The sequence below is a fragment of the Oncorhynchus mykiss genome, chromosome 22 (genome assembly GCF_057628025.1).
Source record: "Oncorhynchus mykiss isolate SJ-2025 chromosome 22, ASM5762802v1, whole genome shotgun sequence".
Lineage (NCBI taxonomy): Eukaryota > Metazoa > Chordata > Actinopteri > Salmoniformes > Salmonidae > Oncorhynchus > Oncorhynchus mykiss.
In genome coordinates, this window is record NC_143043.1 from 58,346,139 (window position 1) to 58,373,348 (window position 27,210).

Sequence of the window (27,210 nt, forward strand, 5' to 3'; positions counted from 1 at the left end):
TACAAAATATATGAACCCCCCCCCACCAGACACAGTAAGTTGCTAGCTAATACTGGCGGGAATTCTCTACAACAAAATGCACAACAAATATTCTCCAAAAACCGCTGCATCTTATCGAATAACATTTACAAACAATTTGATATAAATTGTACATTTAAATTATCACTTAAGAGTATAAAAATCACTTTTGATGTACAGTGCTTTGCAACCAACAACTTACCGCTGGTTTGGTGCTTGTTCACTGGGACGATTCTAACTGGAACATCCCCCCTCGTAAGCAAGCTACGCAAACCAGCCAATAAGATGCCATGTTGAGTAGGTGAAGGCAAAACAAACTCAAACCAAAAACCCATTGGCTTAACAATAAAGTGGCAAGTGGAATCACCAATATAACCCTGTTACACTTGAAGATGATTGGCCAGACCCTGCAGATGGATACAGCCTTATAAGCAATGCATGGATTGCCATTTATCCTTGCTGTTATTCTCAATCTCTTTTCAAGTAAAGGGGGAAATGCAGTTTAAATATTTTGTTTAATTTAATTCATCTGGTTAAGACTGTCACTATTGTCAGGGCCACCCAGATGTGCAGCGCTGGACACAGCTTTTTTGTCACAACTAATTCATCTGGCTCAGTCTAGTCCAGTCTCTCAGGCATCACCTAATTCTGAACAGCTAGGAGATCTAGACTTCAGTTTAATCATGATTTATCTGGTACACACAAATCACTTTATAAATGTTAATGTGGTTTGACTGTTTTGAGTGAAAAGCAAGAAGATAATGAATATTTAGGAGATTTGCAGAGGATGAACAATGAGGCAATTGCCTGGGTATCCACAGGGTGTGCAGGCCATTGTTCCAGCACTAACACCTTAACTCCTCTAATCATCAAGAACTTCATTGGCTAGTGGAATTACTAAGGTGTTAGAAACAAAGTGCATTCTCACATGTTTTGTCCAATGTTTTATTCTCTCTGACTAAAATGTGTGTTATTAAGGCAGAAGCATGTATCATCATAGGAATTAAAATACGCTGTAGCTTTAAAGGATCAGCCTTCTCCTTTTCCACAAAGGAAAAACTACAGTGGGAGGGGTTTCTTCTGTGCCACTGGTGTGCTGCGTTGCTTTAGTCACAAGACATTACTCTGGTGTGCTGCATTGCTTTAGTCAAAACACTCGACTTACATGTGATTCTGTAGTCGTCTTGAAAGGAAAGTGAGTTTTTACCAATTGATTTTAATGTAGCTACAATATTGTAAAACTACATGCTTCAAACTGTATTTGTAGAACTCATGACAATTGGGAGGAACTTGCATATATATTTTGTGAACTTTGCCTTGTTTGTCTTTACCAGCCACGCTATGTTCATACAAAACTGTCTGTTGAGAAATGCAGAATGAGAGCTGTGACAAGGCAGGCCGAATGCCAACCTGACAATAGTTACAGTTGAATAAACTCACAGGCTCACTATATTCCTGCACTAGCACTGCTTATGTTTGCATGAACTGACTTTTATATAAATACATATAGTGTGTCATTCTCATCTGTGAAAGGATAGTGTTGTGATTGTTTTGACAGACCATTTAGCCATGTCCTGTGCTATGAAAAGTCTGGTGGAGGATAACGACAGATACCTGAAGTCCTTCCAGCTGTTCCTGGAGCGCTCCTCTGAACACAAGTGCATGCAGGACTTTATCCATGGCATCTTGCCTGATATTCTAGCCAGGTAACAGTGCTGACACTCTAGCCAGACAGCAGTGCTGACACACTAGCCAGACAACAGTGCAGACACACTAGCCAGACAACAGTGCTGACACACTAACCAGACAACAGTTCTGACAGACTAGCCAGACATCAGTGCTGACAATCTAGCCAGAAAACAACACTAGCCAGACAACAGTGCTGACACACTAGCCAGACAACAGTGCTGACAATCTAGCCAGACAACAACACTAGCCAAACAACAGTGCTGACACACTAGCCAGACAACAGTGCTGACAATCTAGCCAGAAAACAACACTAGCCAGACAACAGTGCTGACACACTAGCCAGACAACAGTGCTGACAATCTAGCCAGAAAACAACACTAGCCAGACAACAGTGCTGACACACTAGCCAGACAACAGTTCTGACACACTAGCCAGACAACAGTGCTGACACACTAGCCAGACAACAGTGCTGACACACTAGCCAGACAACAGTGCTGACACACTAGCCAGACAACAGTGCTGACACACTAGCCAGACAACAGTGCTGACACACTAGCCAGACAACAGTGCTGACACACTAGCCAGACAACAGTTCTGATACACTAGTCAGACAACAGTTCTGATACACTAGCCAGACAACAGTTCTGATACACTAGCCAGACAACAGTTCTGATACACTAGCCAGACAACAGTTCTGATACACTAGCCAGACAACAGTTCTGATACACTAGCCAGACAACAGTGCTGATACAGTAGCCAGACAACAGTTCTGATACACTAGTCAGACAACAGTTCTGATACAGTAGCCAGACAACAGTTCTGACACACTAGCCAGACAACAGTGCTGACACACTAGCCAGACAACAGTTCTGATACGCTAGCCAGACAACAGTTCTGATACGCTAGCCAGACAACAGTTCTGATACGCTAGCCAGACAACAGTTCTGATACGCTAGCCAGACAACAGTTCTGATACGCTAGCCAGACAACAGTTTTGATACGCTAGCCAGACAACAGTTCTGATACGCTAGCCAGACAACAGTTCTGATACACTAGCCAGGTAACATTTCTGACATAGTAGCCCAATTATGGCTACAATTCCAAGGATACTTAACCCCATGTTAGACAGAACATCACAAGGGCATAACTTTGGATGTAATTAAGTATTTGAGGATCTTACACAGTATATGTTTCATGGTAGTACGAGTACCTTTCCTGAAAGCACAATGTCCTGCCTGTTTCTTCCCCAGCGTTGGAGAGGGAAAAGCCAATCTTAATGTGATGGGAGTGGGAAGTGGAGCAGGTGAGGAAGAACCATGGTGTCAAAGGATTAAACTATATTAGATAAACATTTTGTTGAGAAAATTAAAATATCTACTCTTTGTTTAACCCTCTACAATTGTACGGGTTGAAAATGGCTGATTTGGGCACTGATAAAAGCCTAAATTGGAATGCAGTGGCTGTACAGTAACATGCTATTACATTATAATTATTTAGCAGACACATCAAATGCAGAGCGACTTACAGGAGCAATTACGATTAAGTGCCTTGCTCAAGGGCACATTAACAATGTTTCACCTTGTCGGCTCGGGGATTCAACCCAGCAACCTTTTGCTTACTGTCCCAAGACTCTTAACCGCTAGGCTACCTAAGTTATGTCAGAGCTGTGTCTCTGCGCTTCATACTGCTGTATGGGTTTTGACTGTCAGTCGTTCTGAACTTGAGCACCTCCAGTGTCAAGAAATTATGACAAATGATCACTGATATCCATGATTTACTTATTGGGTAGCTGACATGATTAGTCATGATAAAATGACATGACTGAAACGTCCTGTAGATCTTATGCTTTATGTTTGAAAGACAAACACTTTTTGATATTTGCTTCATACCTGATTAGGATCACATGTATTTTTTATTTTTATTTTTTATTGTTGCACTGTTAAACACTTGTAATCATTCTCCATCTTGTAGACCGCTATCCAGCTGTCAGATACTCATTCACCTCAATGTCACCTTTCACAAGTCTTTCGGCAGAGTGAGTCTCTTCCAAGTAGCTAAAGAAATATGTTTCAATCCTGTTTCAATCAAATCAATGAAACTATGAGGACTCTGATTTACTTTCAGTTCACAGGCTCTGTATCTAGTACAAAAGCCCTCATTCCTGCACAGTGTTTCTCTTCCTATAATAGGATAGAATAGGAGGAACTTTAATGTCCCGAAGGGGGACATTGACGGACTTTAACACACAGTACTGCTGTATACAAAAATAGACACTGGTCATTATACACAACATAATACATACTGTACAGTCCACATTACCTGTCCTCTCCTCAGGTGAGATAGACATACCTGTAGAATTGTCTTAGCTGTTCTCAGGTGAGACCTACAGTATGTGTTTCTCATTTTACCAACATCACCTGTCCTCTCCTCAGGTGAGATTGACCTTGAGATGTTCTCTCAGCTGCATCTGAAGCATCCTGCAGTAACTGTGGACAACCAGGTGGTGGAACCCAGCGCCCAGCAGCTCCACCTCTATAAGGGTAGATATAATCATACTGAATTCTCTAAGGGTACAGTGGGGCAAAAAAGTATTTAGTCAGCCACCAATTGTGCAAGTTCTCCCACTTAAAAATATGAGAGAGGCCTGTAATTTTCATCATAGGTACACTTCAACTATGACAGACAAAAAGAGGGGAAAAAATCCAGAAAATCACATTGTAGGATTTTTAATGAATTTATTTGCAAATTATGGTGGGAAAAAAGTATTTGGTCACCTATAAACAAGCAAGATTTCTGGCTCTCACAGACCTGTAACTTCTTCTTTAAGAGGCTCCTCTGTCCTCCACTCGTTACCTGTATTAATGGCACCTGTTTGAACTTGTTATCAGTATAAAAGACACCTGTCCACAACCTCAAACAGTCACACTCCAAACTCCACTATGGCCAAGACCAAAGATCTGTCAAAGGACACCAGAAACAAAATTGTAGACCTGCACCAGGCTAGGAAGACTGAATCTGCAATAGGTAAGCAGCTTGGTTTGAATAAATCAACTGTGGGAGCAATTATTAGGAAATGGAAGACATACAAGACCACTGATAATCTCTCTCGATCTGGGGCTCCACGCAAGATCTCACCCCGTGGGGTCAAAATGATCACAAGAATGGTGAGCAAAAATCCCAGAACCACACGGGGGACCTAGTGAATGACCTGCAGAGAGCTGGGACCAAAGTAACAAAGCCTACCATCAGTAACACACTATGCCGCCAGGGACTCAAATCCTGCACTGCCAGACGTGTCCCCCTACTTAAGCCAGTACATGTCCAGGCCCATCTGAAGTTTGCTAGAGAGCATTTGGATGATCCAGAAGAAGATTGGGAGAATGTCATATGGTCAGATGAAACCATAATATACATTTTGGTAAAAACTAAACTTGTCGTGTTTGGAGGACATAGAATGCTGAGTTGCATCCAAAGAACACCATACCTACTGTGAAGCATGTGGGTGGAAACATCATGCTTTGGGGCTGTTTTTCTGCAAAGGGACCAGGACGACTGATCCGTGTTTAGAAAAGAATGAATACGGCCATGTATCATGAGATTTTGAGTGAAAACCTCCTTCCATCAGCAAGGGCAATGAAGATGAAATGTGGCTGGGTCTTTCAGCATGACAATGATCCCACACACACCGCCCGGGCAACGAAGGAGTGGCTTCGTAAGAAGCATTTCAAGGTCCTGGAGTGGCCTAGCCAGTCTCCAGATCTCAACACCATAGAAAATATTTGGAGGGAGTTGAAAGTCCGTGTTGCCCAGCAACAGCCCCAAAACACCGCTGCTCTAGAGGAGATGGGACAAAATACCAGCAACAGTGTGTGAAAACCTTGTGAAGACTTACATAAAATGTTTAACCTCTGTCATTGCCAACAAAGGGTATATAACAAAGTAATGAGATAAACTTTTGTTATTGACCAAATAGTTATTTTCCACCATAATTTGCAAATAAATTCATTACAAATCCTACAATGTGATTTTCTGGATTTTTTTTCTCATTTTGTCTGTCATAGTTGAAGTGTACCTATGATGAAAATTACAGGCCTCTCTCATCTTTTTAAGTTGGAGAACTTGCACAATTGGTGGCTGACTAAATACTTTTTTGCCGCACTGTATATACGCTGAATAACAATATAAATCAACATGCAACACCGATCCTGCAGGTGAAGAAGCCGGATGTGGAGGTCTTGGGGTGGCGTGGTTACACATGGTCTGCGGTTGTGAGGCCGGTTGGGCATACTGCCAAATTCTCTAAATCGAAGTTGGAGGCGACTTATGGTAGAGAAATTAACATTCAATTCTCTGGCAACAGCTCTGGTGGACATTCCTGCAGTCAGCATGCCAATTGCACACTCCCTCAAAACTTGAGACATCTGTTGTGTTGTGACAAAATTGCACATTTTAGAGTGGCTTTTCATTGTCCCCAGGGTGCATCTGTGTAATGATCATGCTGTTTAATCAGCTTCTTGATATACCACACTTGTCAGGTAGATGGATTATCTTGGTAAAGGAGAAATGCTCACTAACATTAATGTAAACAAATTTCTGCATAAAGTTGGAGAGAAATAAGCTTTTTGAGTATGGAACATTTTTGGGATTTTTTATTTCAGCTCATGAAACATGGTATCAACACTTTACATGTTGCATTTATATTACACCTCTACACGGGCATGTAGTTCAGTGTGATTACACCTCTACACGGGCATGTAGTTCAGTGTGATTACACCTCTACACGGGCATGTAGTTCAGTGTGATTACACCTCTACACGGGCATGTAGTTCAGTGTGATTACACGGGCATGTAGTTCAGTGTGATTACACCTCTACACGGGCATGTAGTTCAGTGTGATTACACCTCTACACGGGCATGTAGTTCAGTGTGATTACACCTCTACACGGGCATGTAGTTCAGTGTGATTACACCTCTACACGGGCATGTAGTTCAGTGTGATTACACCTCTACACGGGCATGTAGTTCAGTGTGATTACACCTCTACACGGGCATGTAGTTCAGTGTGATTACACGGGCATGTAGTTCAGTGTGATTACACCTCTACACGGGCATGTAGTTCAGTGTGATTACACCTCTACACGGGCATGTAGTTCAGTGTGATTACACCTCTACACGGGCATGTAGTTCAGTGTGATTACACCTCTACACGGGCATGTAGTTCAGTGTGATTACACGGGCATGTAGTTCAGTGTGATTACACCTCTACACGGGCATGTAGTTCAGTGTGATTACACCTCTACACGGGCATGTAGTTCAGTGTGATTACACCTCTACACGGGCATGTAGTTCAGTGTGATTACACCTCTACACGGGCATGTAGTTCAGTGTGATTACACGGGCATGTAGTTCAGTGTGATTACACCTCTACACGGGCATGTAGTTCAGTGTGATTACACCTCTACACGGGCATGTAGTTCAGTGTGATTACACCTCTACACGGGCATGTAGTTCAGTGTGATTACACCTCTACACGGGCATGTAGTTCAGTGTGATTACACCTCTACACGGGCATGTAGTTCAGTGTGATTACACCTCTACACGGGCATGTAGTTCAGTGTGATTACACCTCTACACGGGCATGTAGTTCAGTGTGATTACACCTCTACACGGGCATGTAGTTCAGTGTGATTACACCTCTACACGGGCATGTAGTTCAGTGTGATTACACCTCTACACGGGCATGTAGTTCAGTGTGATTACACCTCTACACGGGCATGTAGTTCAGTGTGATTACACCTCTACACGGGCATGTAGTTCAGTGTGATTACACCTCTACACGGGCATGTAGTTCAGTGTGATTACACCTCTACACGGGCATGTAGTTCAGTGTGATTACACCTCTACACGGGCATGTAGTTCAGTGTGATTACACCTCTACACGGGCATGTAGTTCAGTGTGATTACACCTCTACACGGGCATGTAGTTCAGTGTGATTACACCTCTACACGGGCATGTAGTTCAGTGTGATTACACCTCTACACGGGCATGTAGTTCAGTGTGATTACACCTCTACACGGGCATGTAGTTCAGTGTGATTACACCTCTACACGGGCATGTAGTTCAGTGTGATTACACCTCTACACGGGCATGTAGTTCAGTGTGATTACACCTCTACACGGGCATGTAGTTCAGTGTGATTACACCTCTACACGGGCATGTAGTTCAGTGTGATTACACGGGCATGTAGTTCAGTGTGATTACACCTCTACACGGGCATGTAGTTCAGTGTGATTACACGGGCATGTAGTTCAGTGTGATTACACCTCTACACGGGCATGTAGTTCAGTGTGATTACACCTCTACACGGGCATGTAGTTCAGTGTGATTACACCTCTACACGGGCATGTAGTTCAGTGTGATTACACCTCTACACGGGCATGTAGTTCAGTGTGATTACACCTCTACACGGGCATGTAGTTCAGTGTGATTACACCTCTACACGGGCATGTAGTTCAGTGTGATTACACCTCTACACGGGCATGTAGTTCAGTGTGATTACACGGGCATGTAGTTCAGTGTGATTACACCTCTACACGGGCATGTAGTTCAGTGTGATTACACGGGCATGTAGTTCAGTGTGATTACACCTCTACACGGGCATGTAGTTCAGTGTGATTACACCTCTACACGGGCATGTAGTTCAGTGTGATTACACGGGCATGTAGTTCAGTGTGATTACACCTCTACACGGGCATGTAGTTCAGTGTGATTACACGGGCATGTAGTTCAGTGTGATTACACCTCTACACGGGCATGTAGTTCAGTGTGATTACACCTCTACACGGGCATGTAGTTCAGTGTGATTACACCTCTACACGGGCATGTAGTTCAGTGTGATTACACCTCTACACGGGCATGTAGTTCAGTGTGATTACACCTCTACACGGGCATGTAGTTCAGTGTGATTACACGGGCATGTAGTTCAGTGTGATTACACCTCTACACGGGCATGTAGTTCAGTGTGATTACACCTCTACACGGGCATGTAGTTCAGTGTGATTACACCTCTACACGGGCATGTAGTTCAGTGTGATTACACGGGCATGTAGTTCAGTGTGATTACACCTCTACACGGGCATGTAGTTCAGTGTGATTACACGGGCATGTAGTTCAGTGTGATTACACCTCTACACGGGCATGTAGTTCAGTGTGATTACACCTCTACACGGGCATGTAGTTCAGTGTGATTACACGGGCATGTAGTTCAGTGTGATTACACCTCTACACGGGCATGTAGTTCAGTGTGATTACACGGGCATGTAGTTCAGTGTGATTACACCTCTACACGGGCATGTAGTTCAGTGTGATTACACGGGCATGTAGTTCAGTGTGATTACACCTCTACACGGGCATGTAGTTCAGTGTGATTACACGGGCATGTAGTTCAGTGTGATTACACCTCTACACGGGCATGTAGTTCAGTGTGATTACACCTCTACACGGGCATGTAGTTCAGTGTGATTACACCTCTACACGGGCATGTAGTTCAGTGTGATTACACGGGCATGTAGTTCAGTGTGATTACACCTCTACACGGGCATGTAGTTCAGTGTGATTACACGGGCATGTAGTTCAGTGTGATTACACGGGCATGTAGTTCAGTGTGATTACACCTCTACACGGGCATGTAGTTCAGTGTGATTACACGGGCATGTAGTTCAGTGTGATTACACCTCTACACGGGCATGTAGTTCAGTGTGATTACACGGGCATGTAGTTCAGTGTGATTACACCTCTACACGGGCATGTAGTTCAGTGTGATTACACGGGCATGTAGTTCAGTGTGATTACACAGGTTTTTCTTTATTTTTACTATTTTCTACATTGTAGAATAATAGTTAAGAGATCAAAACTATGAAATAACACATGGAATTATGTAGTAACCAAAAAGGTGTGCAATGCCAAGAGTGTGCAAAGCTGTCATCAAGGCAAAGGGTGGCTATTTGTCTAATCTCAAATGTAAAATATATTTTGATTTGTTGAACACTTTTTTTGGTTACTACATGATTCCATATGTGTTATTTCATAGTTTTGATGTCTTCACTATTATTTTACAATGTAAAAAAATTAAGAAAAACGTTTGACCAGTAGTGTAGTTCAGGATGATTACATCTCTATACTGGTATATAGTTCAGTATGATTAGCTCTGTAATTATATGAATGTACTGTTACTTCATATATCTTTATCTTGTGTAGTGTTGGTGTCCCAGAAACCAAACCTAGACTACATTAAATTCACTTGGAACAAGATGACGGCCACTGAGTTTGAGAAGCACTGGAGAGAGAACCATTTGACCAAGAAGATGGACTTCATTCACATGATACAGGTATAACTACCCAGATGGAGTTACAGGTGAAGTTATAAGTTTACATACACTTAGTTTGGAGTCATTAAAACTCGTTTTTCAACCACTCCACACATTTCTTGTTAACTAACTATAGTTTTGGCAAGTCGATTAGGGCATCTACTTTGCGCATGCTGTGGATGTATTTCAAGGCCTACCTTCAAACTTTGCTTAATAACATCATGGGAAAATCAAAAGAAATCAGCCAAGACCTCAGAAAAAAAATTGTAGACCTCCACAAGTCTGGTTCATCCTTGGGAGCAATTTCCAAATGCCCGAAGGTACCACGTCCATCTGTACAAACAATAGTACACAAGTATAAACACCATGGGACCACGCAGCCGTCATACCGCTCAGGAAGGAGACGCGTTCTGTCTCCTAGAGATGAACATACTTTGGTGCGAAAAGTGCAAATCAATCCCAGAACAATCGCAAACGACCTTGTAAAGATGCTGGAGGAAACAGGAACAAAAGTATCTATATCCACAGTAAAACGAGTCCTATATTGACATAACCTGAAAGGCCGCTCAGCAAGCAAGAAGCTACTGCTCCAAAACCGCCATAAAAAAGCCAGACTACGGTTTGCAACTGCACATGGGGACAAAGATTGTACTTTTTGGAGAAATGACCATAATTACCATCATTATGTTTGGAGTAAAAAGGGGGAGGCTTGCAAGCCGAAGAACACCATCCCAACTGTGAAGCACGGGGGTGACAGTATCATGTTGTGGGGGTGCTTTGCTGTAGGAGGGACTGGTGCACTTCACAAAATAGATGGCATCATGAAGATTGAAACGTATGTGGGAATATTGAAGCAACATCTCAAGACATCAGTCAGGGAGTTAAAGCTTGGTCGTAAATTGGTCTTCCAAATGGATAATGACCCCAAGTATACTTCCAAAGTTGTGGCAAAATGGCTTAAGGACAACAAAGTCAAGGTATTGGAGTGGCCATCACAAAGCCATGAGAATTTATAGAGAATTTGTTGGCAGAACTGAAAAAGAGTGTGCGAGCAAGGAGGCCAACAAACCTGACTCAGTTACACTAGCTCTGTCAAGAGGAATGGGCCAAAATTCACACAATTTATTGTGGGAAGCTTGTGGAAGGCTACCCGAAACATTTGACCCAAGTTAAACAATTTAAAGGCAATGCTACCAAATACTAAATGAGTGTATGTAATCTTCTGACCCACTGGGAATGTGATGAAATAAATAAAAGCTGAAATAAATCACTACTATTATTCTGACATTTCACATTATTAAAAATAAAGTGGTGATCCTAACTGACCTAAAACAGGGATTTTTTACTAGGATTAAATGTCAGGAATTGTGAAACTGAGTTTAAATGTATTTGGCTAATGTGTATGTAAACTTCTGACTTCAACTGTATATAGGGGATAGTGTGTATACTACAATAAGTGCAATACATTGCTACACTGAACAAAAATATAAACGCAACATGTAAAGTGTTTCATGAGCTGAAATAAAAGATCCCAGAAATGTTCCATGTACACAAAAAAGCTTATTGCTCTGTTTGTTTACATCCAGCTCTGCCCCACCTGCCTTGAATGGCAGGCCGCCACTGATAATTACACGGGTGCACCTTGTGCTGGGGACAATAAGGCCATTATAAAATGTGCAGTTCTCACACAACACAATGCCACAGATGTCTCAAGTTGAGGGAGTGTGCAATTGGCACGCCGACTGCAGGATTGTCCACCAGAGCTTGTCAGAGAATTGAATGTTCATTTCTCTACCATAAGCCGCCTACAGTGTCGTTTTATAGAATTTGGCAGTATGCTCAACCGGCCTCACGACCACAGACAACGTATAACAATGCCAGCCCAGGACCGCCACATACGGCTTCTTCACCGGCGGGATCGTCGTAGACCAGCCACCCGGATAGCTGATGAAACTGTGGATTTATTCAACCAAAGAATTTCTGCACAAACCGTCAAGCTTATCTGCTCATCGTCCTCTCCAGGGTCTTGACCGGACTATAGTTTGGCATTGTAACTGACTTCAGTGGGCAAATGCTCACCTTCGATGTCAACTGACATGCCGGAGTGTGCCCTTCACGGATTAATCCTTTTCTCAACTGTACCGGGTGATTTGGGCAGGCATAAGCTACGGACAACGAACACAATTGCATTTTATTGATGGCAATTTGAATGCACAGAGATACCGTGACAAGATCCTCAAGCCCATTTTCGTGCCAGTCATCCGCTGCCATCACCTCATGTTTCAGCATGATATTGTATGGCCCCATGTCACAAGGATCTGTACGCAATTTCTAGACGCTGAAAATGTCCCAGTTTTTCCATGACCTGTATACTCATCCATTGAGCATGTTTGGGTTGGTCAGGATCCACGTCTACGAAAGCATGTTCCAGTTCCTGCCAATATCCAGCAACTTCACACAGCCATTGAAGAGGAGTGGAGCAACATTCAACAGACCACAATCAACAGCCTGATCAGCTCCATGCGAAGGAGATGTGTCACGCTGCATGAGGTGGTCACACCGAATAATGACTGGTGTTCTGATCCACACCCCTACCTTTTTATTCGGTGGTCACACCGAATAATGACTGGTGTTCTGATCCACACCCCTACCTTTTTATTTTAAGGTACTGTATATGCATCTGTTGGTCACAGATCTCTATTCCCAGTCATGAGGGCCTAATTTATTTATTTAAATATACTAATTTCCTTATGAACTGTAACTCAGTAAATTGTTTGAAATTGTTGCATGTTGCATTTTTATACAGTGGGGAGAACAAGTATTTGTTACACTGCCGATTTTGCAGGTTTTCCTACTTACAAAGCATGTAGAGGTCTGTAATTTTTATCATAGGTACACTTCAACTGTGGGAGACGGAATCTAAAACAAAAATTCAGAAAATCACATTGTATGATTTTTAAGTAATTCATTTGCATTTTATTGCATGAGATAAGTATTTGATACATCAGAAAAGCAGAACTTAATATTTGGTAAGGAAACCCTTTTTGCAATTACAGAGATCATACATTTCCTGTAGTTCTTGACCAGGATTGCACACACTGCAGCAGGGATTTTAGCCCACTCCTCCATACAGACCTTCTCCAGATCCTTCAGGTTTCAGGGCTTGTAAGTAGGAAACACTGCCGATTTTGCAGGTTATCAAATACTTGTTCTCCCCACTGTATATCAGTGTATTTATTTCGTCATATTCAGTCTTATATCACAATAACATGAGAGTTCCCCTGTACTCCATCCAGATGTTGTATTACGTGAAGGATCCAGGTGCTACAGTCACATTCTACCAGAGCCTCCTGGACAGGAATGGAAAACTACTTGTAATTCTGGTGTCTGGTGAGTCAGTTGAGTTCATGTACAGTCAAACGTTTGGACACACCTACTCATTCAAGGGTTTTTCTTTATGTTTACTATTTTCTACATTGTAGAATAATAGTGAAGACATCAAAACTATGAAATAACATATATGCAATCATGTAGTAAACAAATCAAAATAGATTTTAGATTCTTCAAAGTAGCCACCCTTTGCCTTGATGACAGCTTTGCACACTCTTGGCATTCTCTCACCTGGAATGCATTTCACATGAACAAACATGCTTTTTCATACACGTGGATCCTGACCAACCCCTATTAAAATTTGTGGAATTTATTTTCCTCCTTAATGTGTTTGTGCCAATCAGTTGTGTTGTGACAAGGTAGGGGTGGTAAACAGAAGATAGCTCTATATGGTAAAAGACCAATTCCATATTATGGCAAGAACAGCACAATTTAAGCAAAGAGAAACGACAGTCCATCATTACTTTAAGAAATGAAGGTCAGTCAATCTGGAAAATTTCATGAACTTTGAAAGTTTCTTCAAGTGCAGTTGCAAAAATCATTGAGCGCTATGTTGAAACTGGCTCTAATGAGGACTGCCACATGAAAGGAAGACCCAGTGTTACCTCTGCTGCAGAGTTAACTGCACCTCCGATTGCAGCCCAAATAAATCAAATAAAACAAATCAAATTTTATTTGTCACATGGACAATGACCCAACACACCCCCAGGGTGTGTAATGGCTATTTGACCAAGAAGGAGAGTGATGGAGTGCTGCATCAGAGGACTTGGCCTTTTTGACTGGTACTGTATATGTACAAGCATTGAATCTGTAGTGTTACCAGACTCCATGCCAGAGCTCTTTTATACTTACTTTAGGTGGTTAACATAGAATTACATATTACAACTAATTCATAATGAGTTACTATTAGAACTAAGTCATTTAATAGCATATATGTGGTTGTTACACTGTGGGGTTCTGTTACTATGGGAGGTTATAATGTGTATCATGTCTGTAGATGAGAGTGGCTGGGGAAAGCTGTGGAGGACCTTCAGGACCCAGCTGTGTAACACAGAGATCAGTCAGTGTGTGACTACAGGTGATATTAAAGCCTTCCTGGACTCTAAGACAGTGAGTTACCAGAGCTACAAGCTTCCATCTCAGATGGACATCACCGAGTGTTTCACTGAGGGAGACCAGAGAGGAGAACTGCTTCTGGACTTCCTGACTGAGGTGTTAGACTTCAGCTCCACTGCTCCTCCTGAGCTGAAGAGAGGAGTTCTAGACCTGCTGAAGACCCCAGACTGTAGCAAGGAGGTGGATGGGAGGGTCATCTTCAATAACACCTTGGAGGTGCTGGTGGTTGACCCTCTACAGTAACACAGGAATAGATCTCAAAATGCTGTAGCAACAATGTGTATCACTGATAAACACTGAGTATACAAAACATTAGGAACACTTCCTCTTTCCATGAGATAGACTGACCAGGTGAATCCAGGTGAAAGCTATGATCCCTTATTGATGTTACTTGTTAAATCCACTTCAATCAGTGTAGATGAAGGGGGGGAGACAAGTTAAATAAATAAATAAGGCAATTGAGACATGGATTTTTATGTGTATATCATTCAGAGGGTGAATAGGCAAGATGAAAGATTTAAGTGCTTTTGAATGGGGTATGGTAGTAGGTACCAGGTACACCGGTTCATGTAAAGAACTGCAATGCTGATGGGTTTTTCACGTGTTTCAAGAATGGTCCACCGCCCAAAGGACATCCAGCCAACTGCGGGAAGTATTGGAGTCAACCTGGGCCAGCATCCTTGTGGAACGTTTGACACCTTGTAGAGTCTGTGCCCCGATGAATTGAGGCTGTTCTGTGGGGTGCAACTAATTATTAGGAAGGTGTTCCTAATGACTGGTATATTCAGTGTATGCATGAAAGGCTTGTTGTTGTATTCATATAATTACCTGATTCCCGTCTGCCCACCAAGATCCCACACCTGGAACTTCAGGTTCTTGTACGTCACTGTCTCCATGTTGAAGCCGATCACTGTACAACACAATGACAGAGATGAAACACCTTAAACACACGTCAAAGAAAGACATTGTCTCCAAACATGTGGAAAGACTATTTATTATTCGAGGGGGGGTGCTACTCAATATTAGGAAAATGTTCCTAATGTGTGGTATAATCAGTGTATAAAGTCAGTATTTCATCCATCACAACTTTAACAACACAACAGAACCTAAAACATGATACACAGTTGCTTCCAGGGGCGCTACTTTTGTTTTAGAAGTTGGAAAAGTAAGCAAAAATGCCCACAGTCATCAAGCAAGATAAGAGATAATTATTAAATATGTTAAGTGATTGATAAAACTGAACTAGATGCAAGGTAATTTAATAATAAATATTGTTTTGCACCTTTAACCAAAAGTCTAACAAATGAACAAGACTTTAGAAAATAAAGTACAAAGACTTTTGATTATCTTTAAGACATCTATATCAAATTTCAGGCAGACCGACCAACCAACCGCATGCACGCCTAACCCTCACCAGTCTAGTCAATAACTCAACTCTCTCCCTAACCCTCACCAGTCTAGTCAATAACTCAACTCTCTCCCTGACCCCCACCAGTCTAGTCAATAACTCAACTCTTTCCCAACCCAATTTCCTTCAAACTTTTTTTTATTCCCAAAGAAAAGGTTTGGAATTTAAAAATAAATAACACCTGTACATATACATTAACACACAAACAGCACATCCATATAATTAATCTCATAGAGCTGTTTTTTTTACGTTTACAAAAAAAATTAACATATACATTTTAAATAGATGGTACTTTTATATAGAGCATTCACATGACAAAGATATTATATACAGTACCAGTCAAGTTTGGACACCTACTCATTCAAGGGTTTTTCTTTATTTTACTATTTTCTACATTGTAGAATAATAGTGACGACATCACTATGAAATAACACATATGGAATCATGTAACTAAAAAAGTGTTATATAAATCAAAATACATTTTATATTTGAGATTCTTTGAAGTAGCCACCCAACAAGGTAGACAAATTTCGAGCAAGGGTTCCCTTCCAGAGAGACATCAGAGATTGTAACATTCTTTGTTTCACGGAAACATGGCTCACTCGGGATACGTTATCAGAGTCAGTACAGCCACCCGGTTTCTTCACGCATCGCACCGACAGAAACAAACATATCTGGTAAGAAGAAGTGCGGGGGTGTATGCCTTATGATTAACTCCAGTGTTTAATTGCTCAATTGTAATTATTTTGCCACTATGGCCTATTTATTGCCTTACCTCCCTTATCTTACCTCATTTACACACAGTGTATGTAGACTTTTTCAATTTTTTTTTATTTAGCCTTAATTTAACCAGGTAGGCTAGTTGAGAACAAGTTCTCATTTACAACTGTGACCTGGCCAAGATAAAGCAAAGCAGTGCGACACAAACAACACAGAGTTACACATGGAATAAACAAACATAGTCAATAACACAATATAAAAAGTATATATACAGTGTGTGCAAATGAGGTAGGATAAGGGAGGTAAGGCAATAAATAGGCCATAGTGGCGAAATAATTACAATTTAGCAATTAAACACTGGAATGATAGATGTGCAGACAATGAATGTGCAAAGGAGCAAAAAAATAAATATAAATAACAGTATGGGGATGAGGTAGTTGGTTGGGCTATTTACAGGCCTACGTACAGGTTCAGTGATCGGTCAGCTGCTCTGACAGCTGGTGCTTAAAGTTAGTGAGGGAGAAATAAGTCTCCAGCTTCAGTGATTTTTGCAAATCGTTCCAGTCATTGGCAGCAGAAAACTGGTAAGAAAGGCAGCCAAAGGAGGAATTGGCTTTGGGGGTGACCAGTGAAAAATACCTGCTGGAGTGTGTGCTACGGGTGGGTGCTGCTATGGTGACCAGTGAGCTGAGATAAGGCGGGGCTTTACCTAGTAAATACTTATCAATGGAGCCAATGGGTTTGGCTACGAATATGAAGCGAGGGCCAGCCAACGAGAGCATACAGGTCACAGTGGTGGGTAGTATATGGGGCTTTGGTGACAAAACAGATGGCACTGTGATAGACTGCATCCAGTTTGTGTTGGAGGCTATTTTATAAATGACATCACCAAAGTCAAGGATCGGTAGGATAGTCAGTTTACAAGGGTATGTTTGGCAGCATGAGTGAAGGATGCTTTGTTGCGAAATAGGAAGCTGTTATGTTCTCCAGTTTCTGTGTTGTGGTGGTGTTTGTATGTGTGCGTTTCAGGGTGGCTTCCTGAAATTCTAAGCAACTGATTGGCCCCTTCGATGACTGGAGATCTGACCCCGCCCTCTTATCAGGAGATACAGCTGTCTTCAATTACCGACTCCTTCTGAAGCTAGAAAAGCCAGTGTTCCTTTGTTAGGAGGGAGCTGATTGATGTGTCATGTGTTGCTCAGAGAGAGCTTATTGGTATGTCGTGTGTTGGTTGTTGCTCAGAGAGCTTCTTTGATGTCCTGTGTTGGTTGTTGCTCAGACAGTTAAGTATTTTTTTTAGCCGCTGCTTCTAAGGTATGCGTGTGCCAATAGGACGCAGTGTTTTTGATTATTGAAATTGTGTTCTTATGTTTATTGTTTAATTTGTTCCCAGGGGGGAAGGGCACCTTGGGAGTGCTTAGGCAAATCTCACACAAATTATCAATGAACCTACCAGGTACCTCCCCAAAGCCTTAAACACTGGCACCCTCAAAGTTATCATCCTAACCAACTTGCCCTCTAAATACACCTCTGCTGTCTTCAACCAAGATCTCAGCGATCACTGCCTCATTGCCTGCATCCGTAATGGGTCAGCAATCAAACAACCTCCACTCATCACTGTCAAACGCTCCCTGAAACACTTCAGCGAGCAGGCCTTTCTAATCGACCTGGCCGGGGTATCCTGGAAGGATATTGATCTCATCCCGTCAGTAGAGGATGCCTGGATATTTTTTTTAAATGCCTTCCTAACCATCTTAAATAAACATGCCCCATTCAAGAAATTTAGAACCAGGAACAGATATAGCCCTTGGTTCTCCCCAGACCTGACTGCCCTTAACCATCACAAAAACATCCTATGGCGTTCTACATTAGCATCGAACAGCCCCCGTGATATGCAGCTGTTCAGGGAAGCTAGAAACCATTATACACAGGCAGTTAGAAAAGCCAAGACTAGCTTTTTCAAGCAGAAATTTGCTTCCTGCAACACTAACTCAAAAAACACTGTCACCACGGATAAATCCACCATAATTGAGAATTTCAATTGAGAATTTCAATAAGCATTTTTCTACGGCTGGCCATGCTTTCCACCTGGTTACTCCTACCCCTGTCAACAGCACTGCACCCCCAACAGCAACTCGCCCAAGCCTTCCCCATTTCTCCTTCTCCCAAATCCGTTCAGCTGATGTTCTGAAAGAGCTGCAAAATCTGGACCCCTACAAATCAGCCGGGCTAGACAATCTGGACCCTTTCTTTCTAAAATGATCTGCCGAAATTGTTGCCACCCCTATTACTAGCCTGTTCAACCTCTCTTTCGTGTCGTCTGAGATTCCCAAAGATTGGAAAGCAGCTGCGGTCATCCCCCTCTTCAAAGGGGGGGGACATTCTTGACCCAAACTGCTACAGACCTATATCTATCCTACCATGCCTTTCTAAGGTCTTCGAAAGCCAAGTCAACAAACAGATCACCGACCATTTCGAATCTCACCATACCTTCTCTGCTTTGCAATCTGGTTTCAGAGCTGGTCATGGTTGCACCTCAGCCACGTTCAAGGTCCTAAACGATATCTTAACCGCCATCGATAAGAAACATTACTGTGCAGCTGTATTCATTGATCTGGCCAAGGCTTTCGACTCTGTCAATCACCACATCCCCATCGGCAGACTCGACAGCCTTGGTTTCTCAAATGATTGCCTCGCCTGGTTCACCAACTACTTCTCTGATAGAGTTCAGTGTGTCAAATCGGAGGGTCTGCTGTCCGGACCTCTGGCAGTCTCTATGGGGGTGCCACAGGGTTCAATTCTTGGACCGACGCTCTTCTCTGTATACATCAATGAGGTCGCTCTTGCTGCTGGTGAGTCTCTGATCCACCTCTACGCAGACGACACCATTCTGTATACTTCTGGCCCTTCTTTGGACACTGTGTTAACAACCCTCCAGGCAAGCTTCAATGCCATACAACTCTCCTTCCGTGGCCTCCAATTGCTCTTAAATACAAGTAAAACTAAATGCATGCTCTTCAACCGATCGCTACCTGCATCTGCCCGCATGTCCAACATCACTACTCTGGACGGCTCTGACTTAGAATACGTGGACAACTACAAATACTTAGGTGTCTGGTTAGACTGTAAACTCTCCTTCCAGACCCATATCAAACATCTCCAATCCAAAGTTAAATCTAGAATTGGCTTCCTATTTCGCAACAAAGCATCCTTCACTCATGCTGCCAAACATACCCTTGTAAAACTGACCATCCTACCAATCCTCGACTTTGACGATGTCATTTACAAAATAGCCTCCAATACCCTACTCAACAAATTGAATGCAATCTATCACAGTGCAATCTGTTTTGTCACCAAAGCCCCATATACTACCCACCATTGCGACCTGTACGCTCTCGTTGGCTGGCCCTCGCTTCATACTCATCGCCAAACCCACTGGCTCCATGTCATCTACAAAATAAAAAAAATAAAAAAATACATATACCCATAGTATATGTCTGTCTATACACATTAGGTAAGACCTGCGCGACCATCCCCTGTATTCTGGTTAGTGCTCCAGGCGGTGCTAGTTAGGTTAGTTGTGGGTAGGTAAGGTAGGAGAAGGGGCTCTAACTTTTATTTTATTTGCTTTGGTTTCGTCCAGCCCCTTTTCCCCATATTACCATGTCTAGGAATAAATTCCCAGTTAGGTAAAATTCTGTCTTTAGTCATCCTTACCCGCACCTACAATCCCATTCATCTTTCACTCCACGGGGAGTTGATTTGTAGCAGGGTGTTGCGTTCCCTCTTCCTAGAGGCGTGAGTGACATAATGGGGGCTCATCCGGGATCCGTTAAACCTACTGGACCCTGCTGCTCTGAGCTCTCGTAATTGAGGTGTGATGGTAGGTTGTGAGTTTGGATGACTTGTTTAGTTTGCGTGTGTTCAGTAGGCTGCTGTCTACAAAATGGCTGCCTCAAACTCCAAGTTTATTGATCTGTTGGTGGGGTTGTGTAAAGTAGACCTTTGCGCTATAGCTGACCATTATGGACACGTCGTCCCTGAGAAAGCCCTAAAGGCTGAGCTTTTGGTGCAAGTCAGGGAGGGATAATGAGAAAACAAATTCTCGTTGAAAGATGACGATAGGGAGGCTTCAGGAGAGGAGACGGGTAGACCTTCCGATGCCAAGTCGGATGACGGCGCAGAGGAAGGGGTTGCTCGTACCCCCTTTACATTGCCCCAATATGACCCTTTATCTTCTGATTCGGGTCAGTCAGACGGGATGGCTAGGCTGGCCCGTTTGGAAATGGCACAAAAAGAAAGAGAAAGATGAAGTTTGATTTAGAAATTAGGAAAATGGAAATTGACAAGGAGGTGAGGATCCGACAACTGGAGCTAGACGCTGGCGCTAGTGCAACTCCAACCTGCCAGTCTTCAAGCCCACTTTGACGTGAGTAAAAATATTGCTTTAGCCCCTCCATTCTGGGAGTCGGAAGTTGATTCCCATTTCTCTGGGTTTGCGCTTGTGGCAGCTGCGCTGCAATTGGCCACTCAAGGTTTGTCAGCTACTGTTACAATGTAAAATGTCTGGGAAAGCCCAGGAAGTAGTAGCTACTCTCTCCCTGGAAGACGGTTTAGAGTATGATATAGTTAAAACTGTTGCGGGCTTCTGAGTTGGTGCCTGAAGCTTATAGGCAGCGCTTCAAGAACCACACAACTCTGTCACCGTACTTTTGAGTTTGCAAGGGACAAAGAGTCTCTGTTTAATCGCTGGTGCTCAGTCAGCAAAGCTAACACCTTTGCTGATATTCGGGAGTTGATGCTGTTGGAGGATTTTAAAAGCAACCTCCTTGAGGGAATTGTAGTTAATTTAAATGAACAGAAAGTGGTGCCATTGGCCCAGGCAGCAGTGATGGCAGATGAGTACGCTTTGACACACAAGACTGTCTTGGTGCGACTTGTTTTGAAGGCCGGACGATTACGGCATCAGTGCCTCGTTCAGGTCGCTTTTCCTCTTACAACCCCAAACCTTCGCACGAAATCCGTCTTTTACACTGATAACAAGTTCAAACAGGTGCCATTGATACAGGTAACGGGTGGAGGACAGAGGAGCCTCTTAAAGAAGAAGTTACAGGTCTGTGAGAGCCAGAAATCTTGCTTGTGATCAAATACTTATTTTCCACCATAATTTGCAAATAAATTCATTAAATATCCTATATGATTTTCTGGATTTTTTTCTCATTTTGTCTGTCATAGTTGAAGTGTACCTATGATGAAAATCACAGGCCTTTCATCTTTTTAAGTGGGAGAACTTATACAAGTTTTTGCCCAACTGTATGTTTTGTTCGATAATGTGCATATTTATATCCAAAAATCTCAGTTTACATTGGCACGTTACGTGCAGTAATGTTTTGATTCCAAAACATCCGGTGATTTTGCAGAAGTACTCCAAATAAACATTGATAAAAGGTGCAAGTGTTATTCACAGAATTAAAAGATAGGGGGATTGCAGCCATAACAGGTTAAGTCTATCTGGATAAGTGTCATCAAGAACCGCTGAATAGCATAGCGCTACATACAATAAATATTTATATTCATGAAATCACAAGTGCAATATAGGAAAACACAGTTTAGCCTTTTGTTAATCCACCTGTCGTGTCAGATTTTGAAATTATGCTTTACAGCGAAAGCAATCCAAGCGTTTGTAAGTTTATTGATCGCACGATAAAACATTAAGTACACTTAGCATCAGGTAGCTCGGTCACAAATCAGAAAAGCAATGAAATGAATCGTTTACCTTTGATCTTTGGATGATTTCACTCACGAAACTCCCAGTTACACAACAAATTTTCCGTTTGTTCCATAAAGATGATTTTTATATCCAAAATACCTCCGTTTGTTTTTCACGTTATGTTCAGAAATCCAAAGGAAAGAGCGGTCACGAAAACGCAGATGACAATTCCAAATAGTTTCCATTATGTCCACAGAAACATGTCAAACGTTTTTTTATAATCAATCCTCATGTTGTTTTTAAAATATATAATCGATAATATATCAACCGCAAATGTCTTTCACAGTAGGAGAGGGGAAAACAATGGCTGTCTGTTGCACGAGCAAAACTCATGTGACCACTTGACGTGATGATATCATTCTGGTTCATTTTTCAAAATAAAAGCCTGAAACAATGTCTGAAGACTGACACCTTGAGGAAGCGATAGAAAAGGAATCTGGTTCATATCCCTTTAAATGGAGCAAAGGGAGGCTATGGAACATGGAGTTTTCAAAATAGAAGCCACACCCTGCTTTGATTTTCCTCAGGGTTTGACAGTTTTGGAAACTTTAGTGTTTTCTATCCAATACTAATAATAATATGCATGTATTAGCCGTTTACAATGGGCACCTTTTCATCCAAGCTACTCAATACTGCCCCTGCAGCCATATGAAGTTAACCTCTATTCAACCGCTGTGTCAGATTTTTAAAAAACTTTACGGAAAAAACATAATCTGAGAACGACGCTCAGAACCCAAAACAGCCAGAGGAATGTCCGCTGTTTTGGCATCAACAGGAGCTAGAAAAAACATTACATATTCACTTGCCTTTGATCTTCAGCAGAAGGCACTCAGTTCGACAATAAATGACTGATTTGTTCCATAAAGTTCCATAAAGCCCATCCTTCAGCAACTTGTTAGTGTGTTCAGCCCAGTAATCCATCTTCATGAGGCGCGAGCACTTCCTCCAGACAACTTGAAAAGTTCCGTTAGTCCGTAGAAACAAGTCAAATGACGTATGCAATCAATCTTTAGGATGTTTTTAACATAAATCTCTGCCAGACCACTCACTCAAAGAACTATTATGAGCCCCTCCTTTATAGTAGAATCCTTAAACCAGTTTCTAAAGACGGTGACATCCAGTGGAAGCCCTAGGAAGTCCATGCTCATTCATATCTCACTGGGATTTCAATATGCACTGTTTTGAAAATCGATTTCTCACTTCCTGTTTGGATTCTTTCTCAGGTTTTTGCCTGCCATATGAGTTCTGTTATACTCACAGACATCATTCAAACAGTTTTAGAAACTTCAGAGTGTTTTCTATCCAATACTAATAATAATATGCATATATTAGCATCTGAGACAGAGTAGGAGGCAGTTCAGTCTGGGCACGCTATTCGTCCAAAAGTGAAAATGCTGCCCCATATCCCAAAAAGGTTTTAACTCGAGAACAAGCGGATCCAAAGCCCATACAAATCTTACAAGTCACCGGGCGGCGCAGTCATTATCGTTACTGATGCTTTACCCTGGTCTCCTGAAACGTATTGTGGCTCGTATGTCATATTACAGGGGATAGAGACCGTACCTGTACCATTACACTGGGTCCACTTAGTGTCAGACTTGGTATCATATCTTGTAGTATCTACACTGCCTGTTAAAGGAGTCCCATTGCTACTAGGGAACGATATCGCTGGTGGTAACGTCACTCCTGTGTTAGAGGTGGTAGACAACACAGAAATCAAAACAGCAGATGAGAAATTGGTTCAAGCATTTCCCCATGTTTTTCCTGCATGTGTGTTAATGAGGGGACCATCTCGCAAGCTAAGAGATGTGGTGGATTTGTTTTTCCATTTTTGAGAATGTTGAGGTGGAAGATAATGCACCGAGTATTCCTTCTGCAAGGCTGACAGTTTTTACCCCCATAAAAACTAAGGCAGAGGAAGGCGAAATTGCGCCCCAATTACATGACATTCTTTTGTCTGTCACCCCCGAGAAGGTGATTGAATGTCAAAAGGGAGACACCAGTCTTCGCAAGTGTTTTCCTACGGTAATTTCGACTGAGGAAGCTCAAACTAGGGAGACCGTCTACTTTATGGAAGCAGGAGTTTGGATGCGGAAATGGCCAGCTCATGACACCGTTAGTGACTGGAGTGAAGTGTGTCAAGTGGTTGTTCCTATACCATTCCGACAGCAAGTGCTGTCACGCGCCCATGACCAGATGTGGTCTGGACATTTGGGGATCACAAACTTATAACCGAGTCCTTCAACATTTTTTCTGGCCAGATTTGAAGTCTGTCATGTATGTTTATAAAATAATGTAGATGTTGAAAGATAATCATGAAATAATTCCACTCTGAAACCTTAACTGTATGAAATTGATTAGAATCATAAAATTATAATCTGTGTGTAGTTTTAGTCAGAATTAGGGTAGGCGTAGTTTAGGATTTGAACTTGTATGTGGGTGCCTAGGAAAATACCAAAGAACAATTAGGTTGCTGCCCATATCATCGCCAAGCCTCTCTCTCCTTTCTGGGGAGGTTCCCATTGCTTGGAAGGCAGACACGTTTCGTCCTTTATTTGTAGGGGGATATCAAGCTGATCCTAATTGTTATAGGCCTATTTCTATTTTGCCGTTTATCAAAAATGTTGGAAAAACCATTGTTCCTGTTCCCAAGAAAGCTGACTGAGCTAAACGACTAGCACTCATTTCCGTCATCATGAAGTGCTTTGAGAGACTAGTCAAGGACCATATCACCTCCACCCTACCTGACACCCTAGACCCACTCCAATTTGCTTACCGCCAAAATAGGTCCACAGACGATGCAATCTCAACTACACTGCACACTGCCCTAACCCATCTGGACAAGAGGAATACCTATGTGAGAATGCTGTTCATCACCTACAGCTCAGCATTTAACACCATAGTACCCTCCAAACTCATCATCAAGCTCGAGACCCTGGGTCTCGACCCTGCCCTGTGCAACTGGGTACTGGACTTCCTGACGGGCCGCCCCCAGGTGGTGAGGGTAGGTAACAACATCTCCAACCCGCTGATCCTCAACTCTGGGGCCCCACAAGGGTGCGTTCTGAGCCCTCTCCTGTACTCCCTGTTCACCCACGACTGCGTGGCCACACACGCCTACAACTCAATCATCAAGTTTGGGGATGACACAACAGTGGTATGCTTGATTACCAACAACGACGAGACGGCCTACAGGGAGGAGGTGAGGGCCCTCGGAGTGTGGTGTCAGGAAAATAACCTCACACTCAACGTCAACAAAACTAAGGAAATGAATGTGGACTTCAGGAAACAGCAGAGGGAACACCCCCCTATCCACATCGATGGGACAGCAGTGGAGAGGGTAGTGGAGAGGGTAGTAAGTTTTAAGTTCCTCTGCGTACACATCACAGACAAACTGAATTGGTCTGAATTCGGCTTGTCACCAAAAGCACTCACAAACTTCTACAGATGCACAATCGAGAGCATCCTGTCGGGCTGTATCACCGCCTGGTACGGCAACTGCTCCGCCCACAACCGTAAGGCTCTCCAGAGGGTAGTGAGGTCTGCACAACGCATCACCGGGGGCAAACTACCTGCCCTCCAGGACACCTACACCACCCAATGTCACAGGAAGGCCATAAAGATCATCAAGGACAACAACCACCCGAGCCACTGCCTGTTCACCCCGCTATCATCCAGAAGGCGAGGTCAGTACAGGTGCATCAAAGCTGGGACCGAGAGACTGAAAAACAGCTTCTATCTCAAGGCCATCAGACTGTTAAACAGCCACCACTAACATTGAGTGGCTGCTGCCAACACACTGACTCAACTCCAGCCACTTTAATAATGGGAATTTATGGGAATTTATGTAAAATATATATCACTAGCCACTTTAAACAATGCTACTTAATATAATGTTTACATACCCTACATTATTCATCTCATATGTATACGTATATACTGTACTCTATATCATCTACTGCATCTTTATGTAATACATGTATCACTAGCCACTTTAAACTATCCCACTTTGTTTACATACTCATCTTATATGTATATACTGTACTCGATACTATCTACTGCATCTTGCCTATGCCCCTCTGTACCATCACTCATTCATATATCTTTATGTACATATTCTTTATCCCTTTACACGTGTGTATAAGGTTGTAGTTTTGGAATTGTTAGTTAGATTACTCGTTGGTTATTACTGCATTGTCGGAACTAGAAGCACAAGCATTTCGCTACACTCGCATTAACATCTGCTAACCATGTGTATGTGACAAATAAATTTGATTTGATTTAAAACACTAATCAGCTGACTGGCTTTCTTGATGTCTATAGTATTCTCTGGTATGCAATCTGGTTTCTGCTCAGGTTATAAATGTGTCACTGCAACCTTAAAGGTCCTTAATGATGTCCAATGCATATTTTCAACTGTTTGGATTACCGAGATATGGTTCAGTTTCACAAGGTGAAAACAGACCTCTGTCTTCTGCTAGCTTGCTAGCCATGGCCCGGTTAGCTGTCTGAATCGCCGTGACCCCAACCAACCTCACTACTCACTGGACCCTTATGATCACTTGGCTAAGCATGCCTCTCCTTAATGGCAATATGCCTTGTCCGTTGCTGTTCTGATTAGTGTTTATTGACTTATTTCACTGTAGAGCCTCTAGCCCTGCTCATTATACCTTATCCAACCCTTCAGTTCCACCACCCACATATGCAATGTCATCACATTGTTTCAATGATG

At 42.5% G+C, this 27,210-nt stretch overlaps 1 protein-coding gene and 1 long non-coding RNA gene across 4 annotated transcripts; one reads left to right on the plus strand and one right to left on the minus strand.

Annotated features, from left to right (window-relative positions):
• Positions 1-1,079: 1,079 nt before the first annotated feature.
• LOC110501994 (histamine N-methyltransferase) lies at positions 1,080-15,924 on the plus strand. Of its 3 annotated transcripts, none has more exons than XM_036959445.2 (7): positions 1,080-1,213; positions 1,577-1,724; positions 2,958-3,010; positions 4,140-4,247; positions 9,965-10,095; positions 13,371-13,464; positions 14,462-15,924. In XM_036959445.2, exons 2-7 carry the CDS (start codon positions 1,588-1,590, stop codon positions 14,821-14,823), a joined length of 885 nt encoding a protein of 294 aa, XP_036815340.2. In that variant the 5' UTR covers positions 1,080-1,213; positions 1,577-1,587; the 3' UTR covers positions 14,824-15,924. The 3 variants fall into 3 exon arrangements, with proteins under 3 accessions (XP_036815340.2, XP_036815341.2, XP_090072595.1); XM_036959446.2 differs by having other exon boundaries at positions 1,099-1,213; positions 1,557-1,724; XM_090216469.1 differs by lacking the exons at positions 1,080-1,213; positions 9,965-10,095 and having other exon boundaries at positions 14,462-15,044.
• On the minus strand, positions 15,178-22,624 carry LOC149972922 (uncharacterized). Its single transcript, XR_016490750.1, has 3 exons — positions 22,485-22,624; positions 15,409-15,490; positions 15,178-15,314 (listed from the first exon to the last, which is right to left on the minus strand). It is a non-coding gene; the product is annotated as an uncharacterized LOC149972922 (long non-coding RNA).
• Between the last annotated feature and the right edge of the window lie 4,586 nt (positions 22,625-27,210).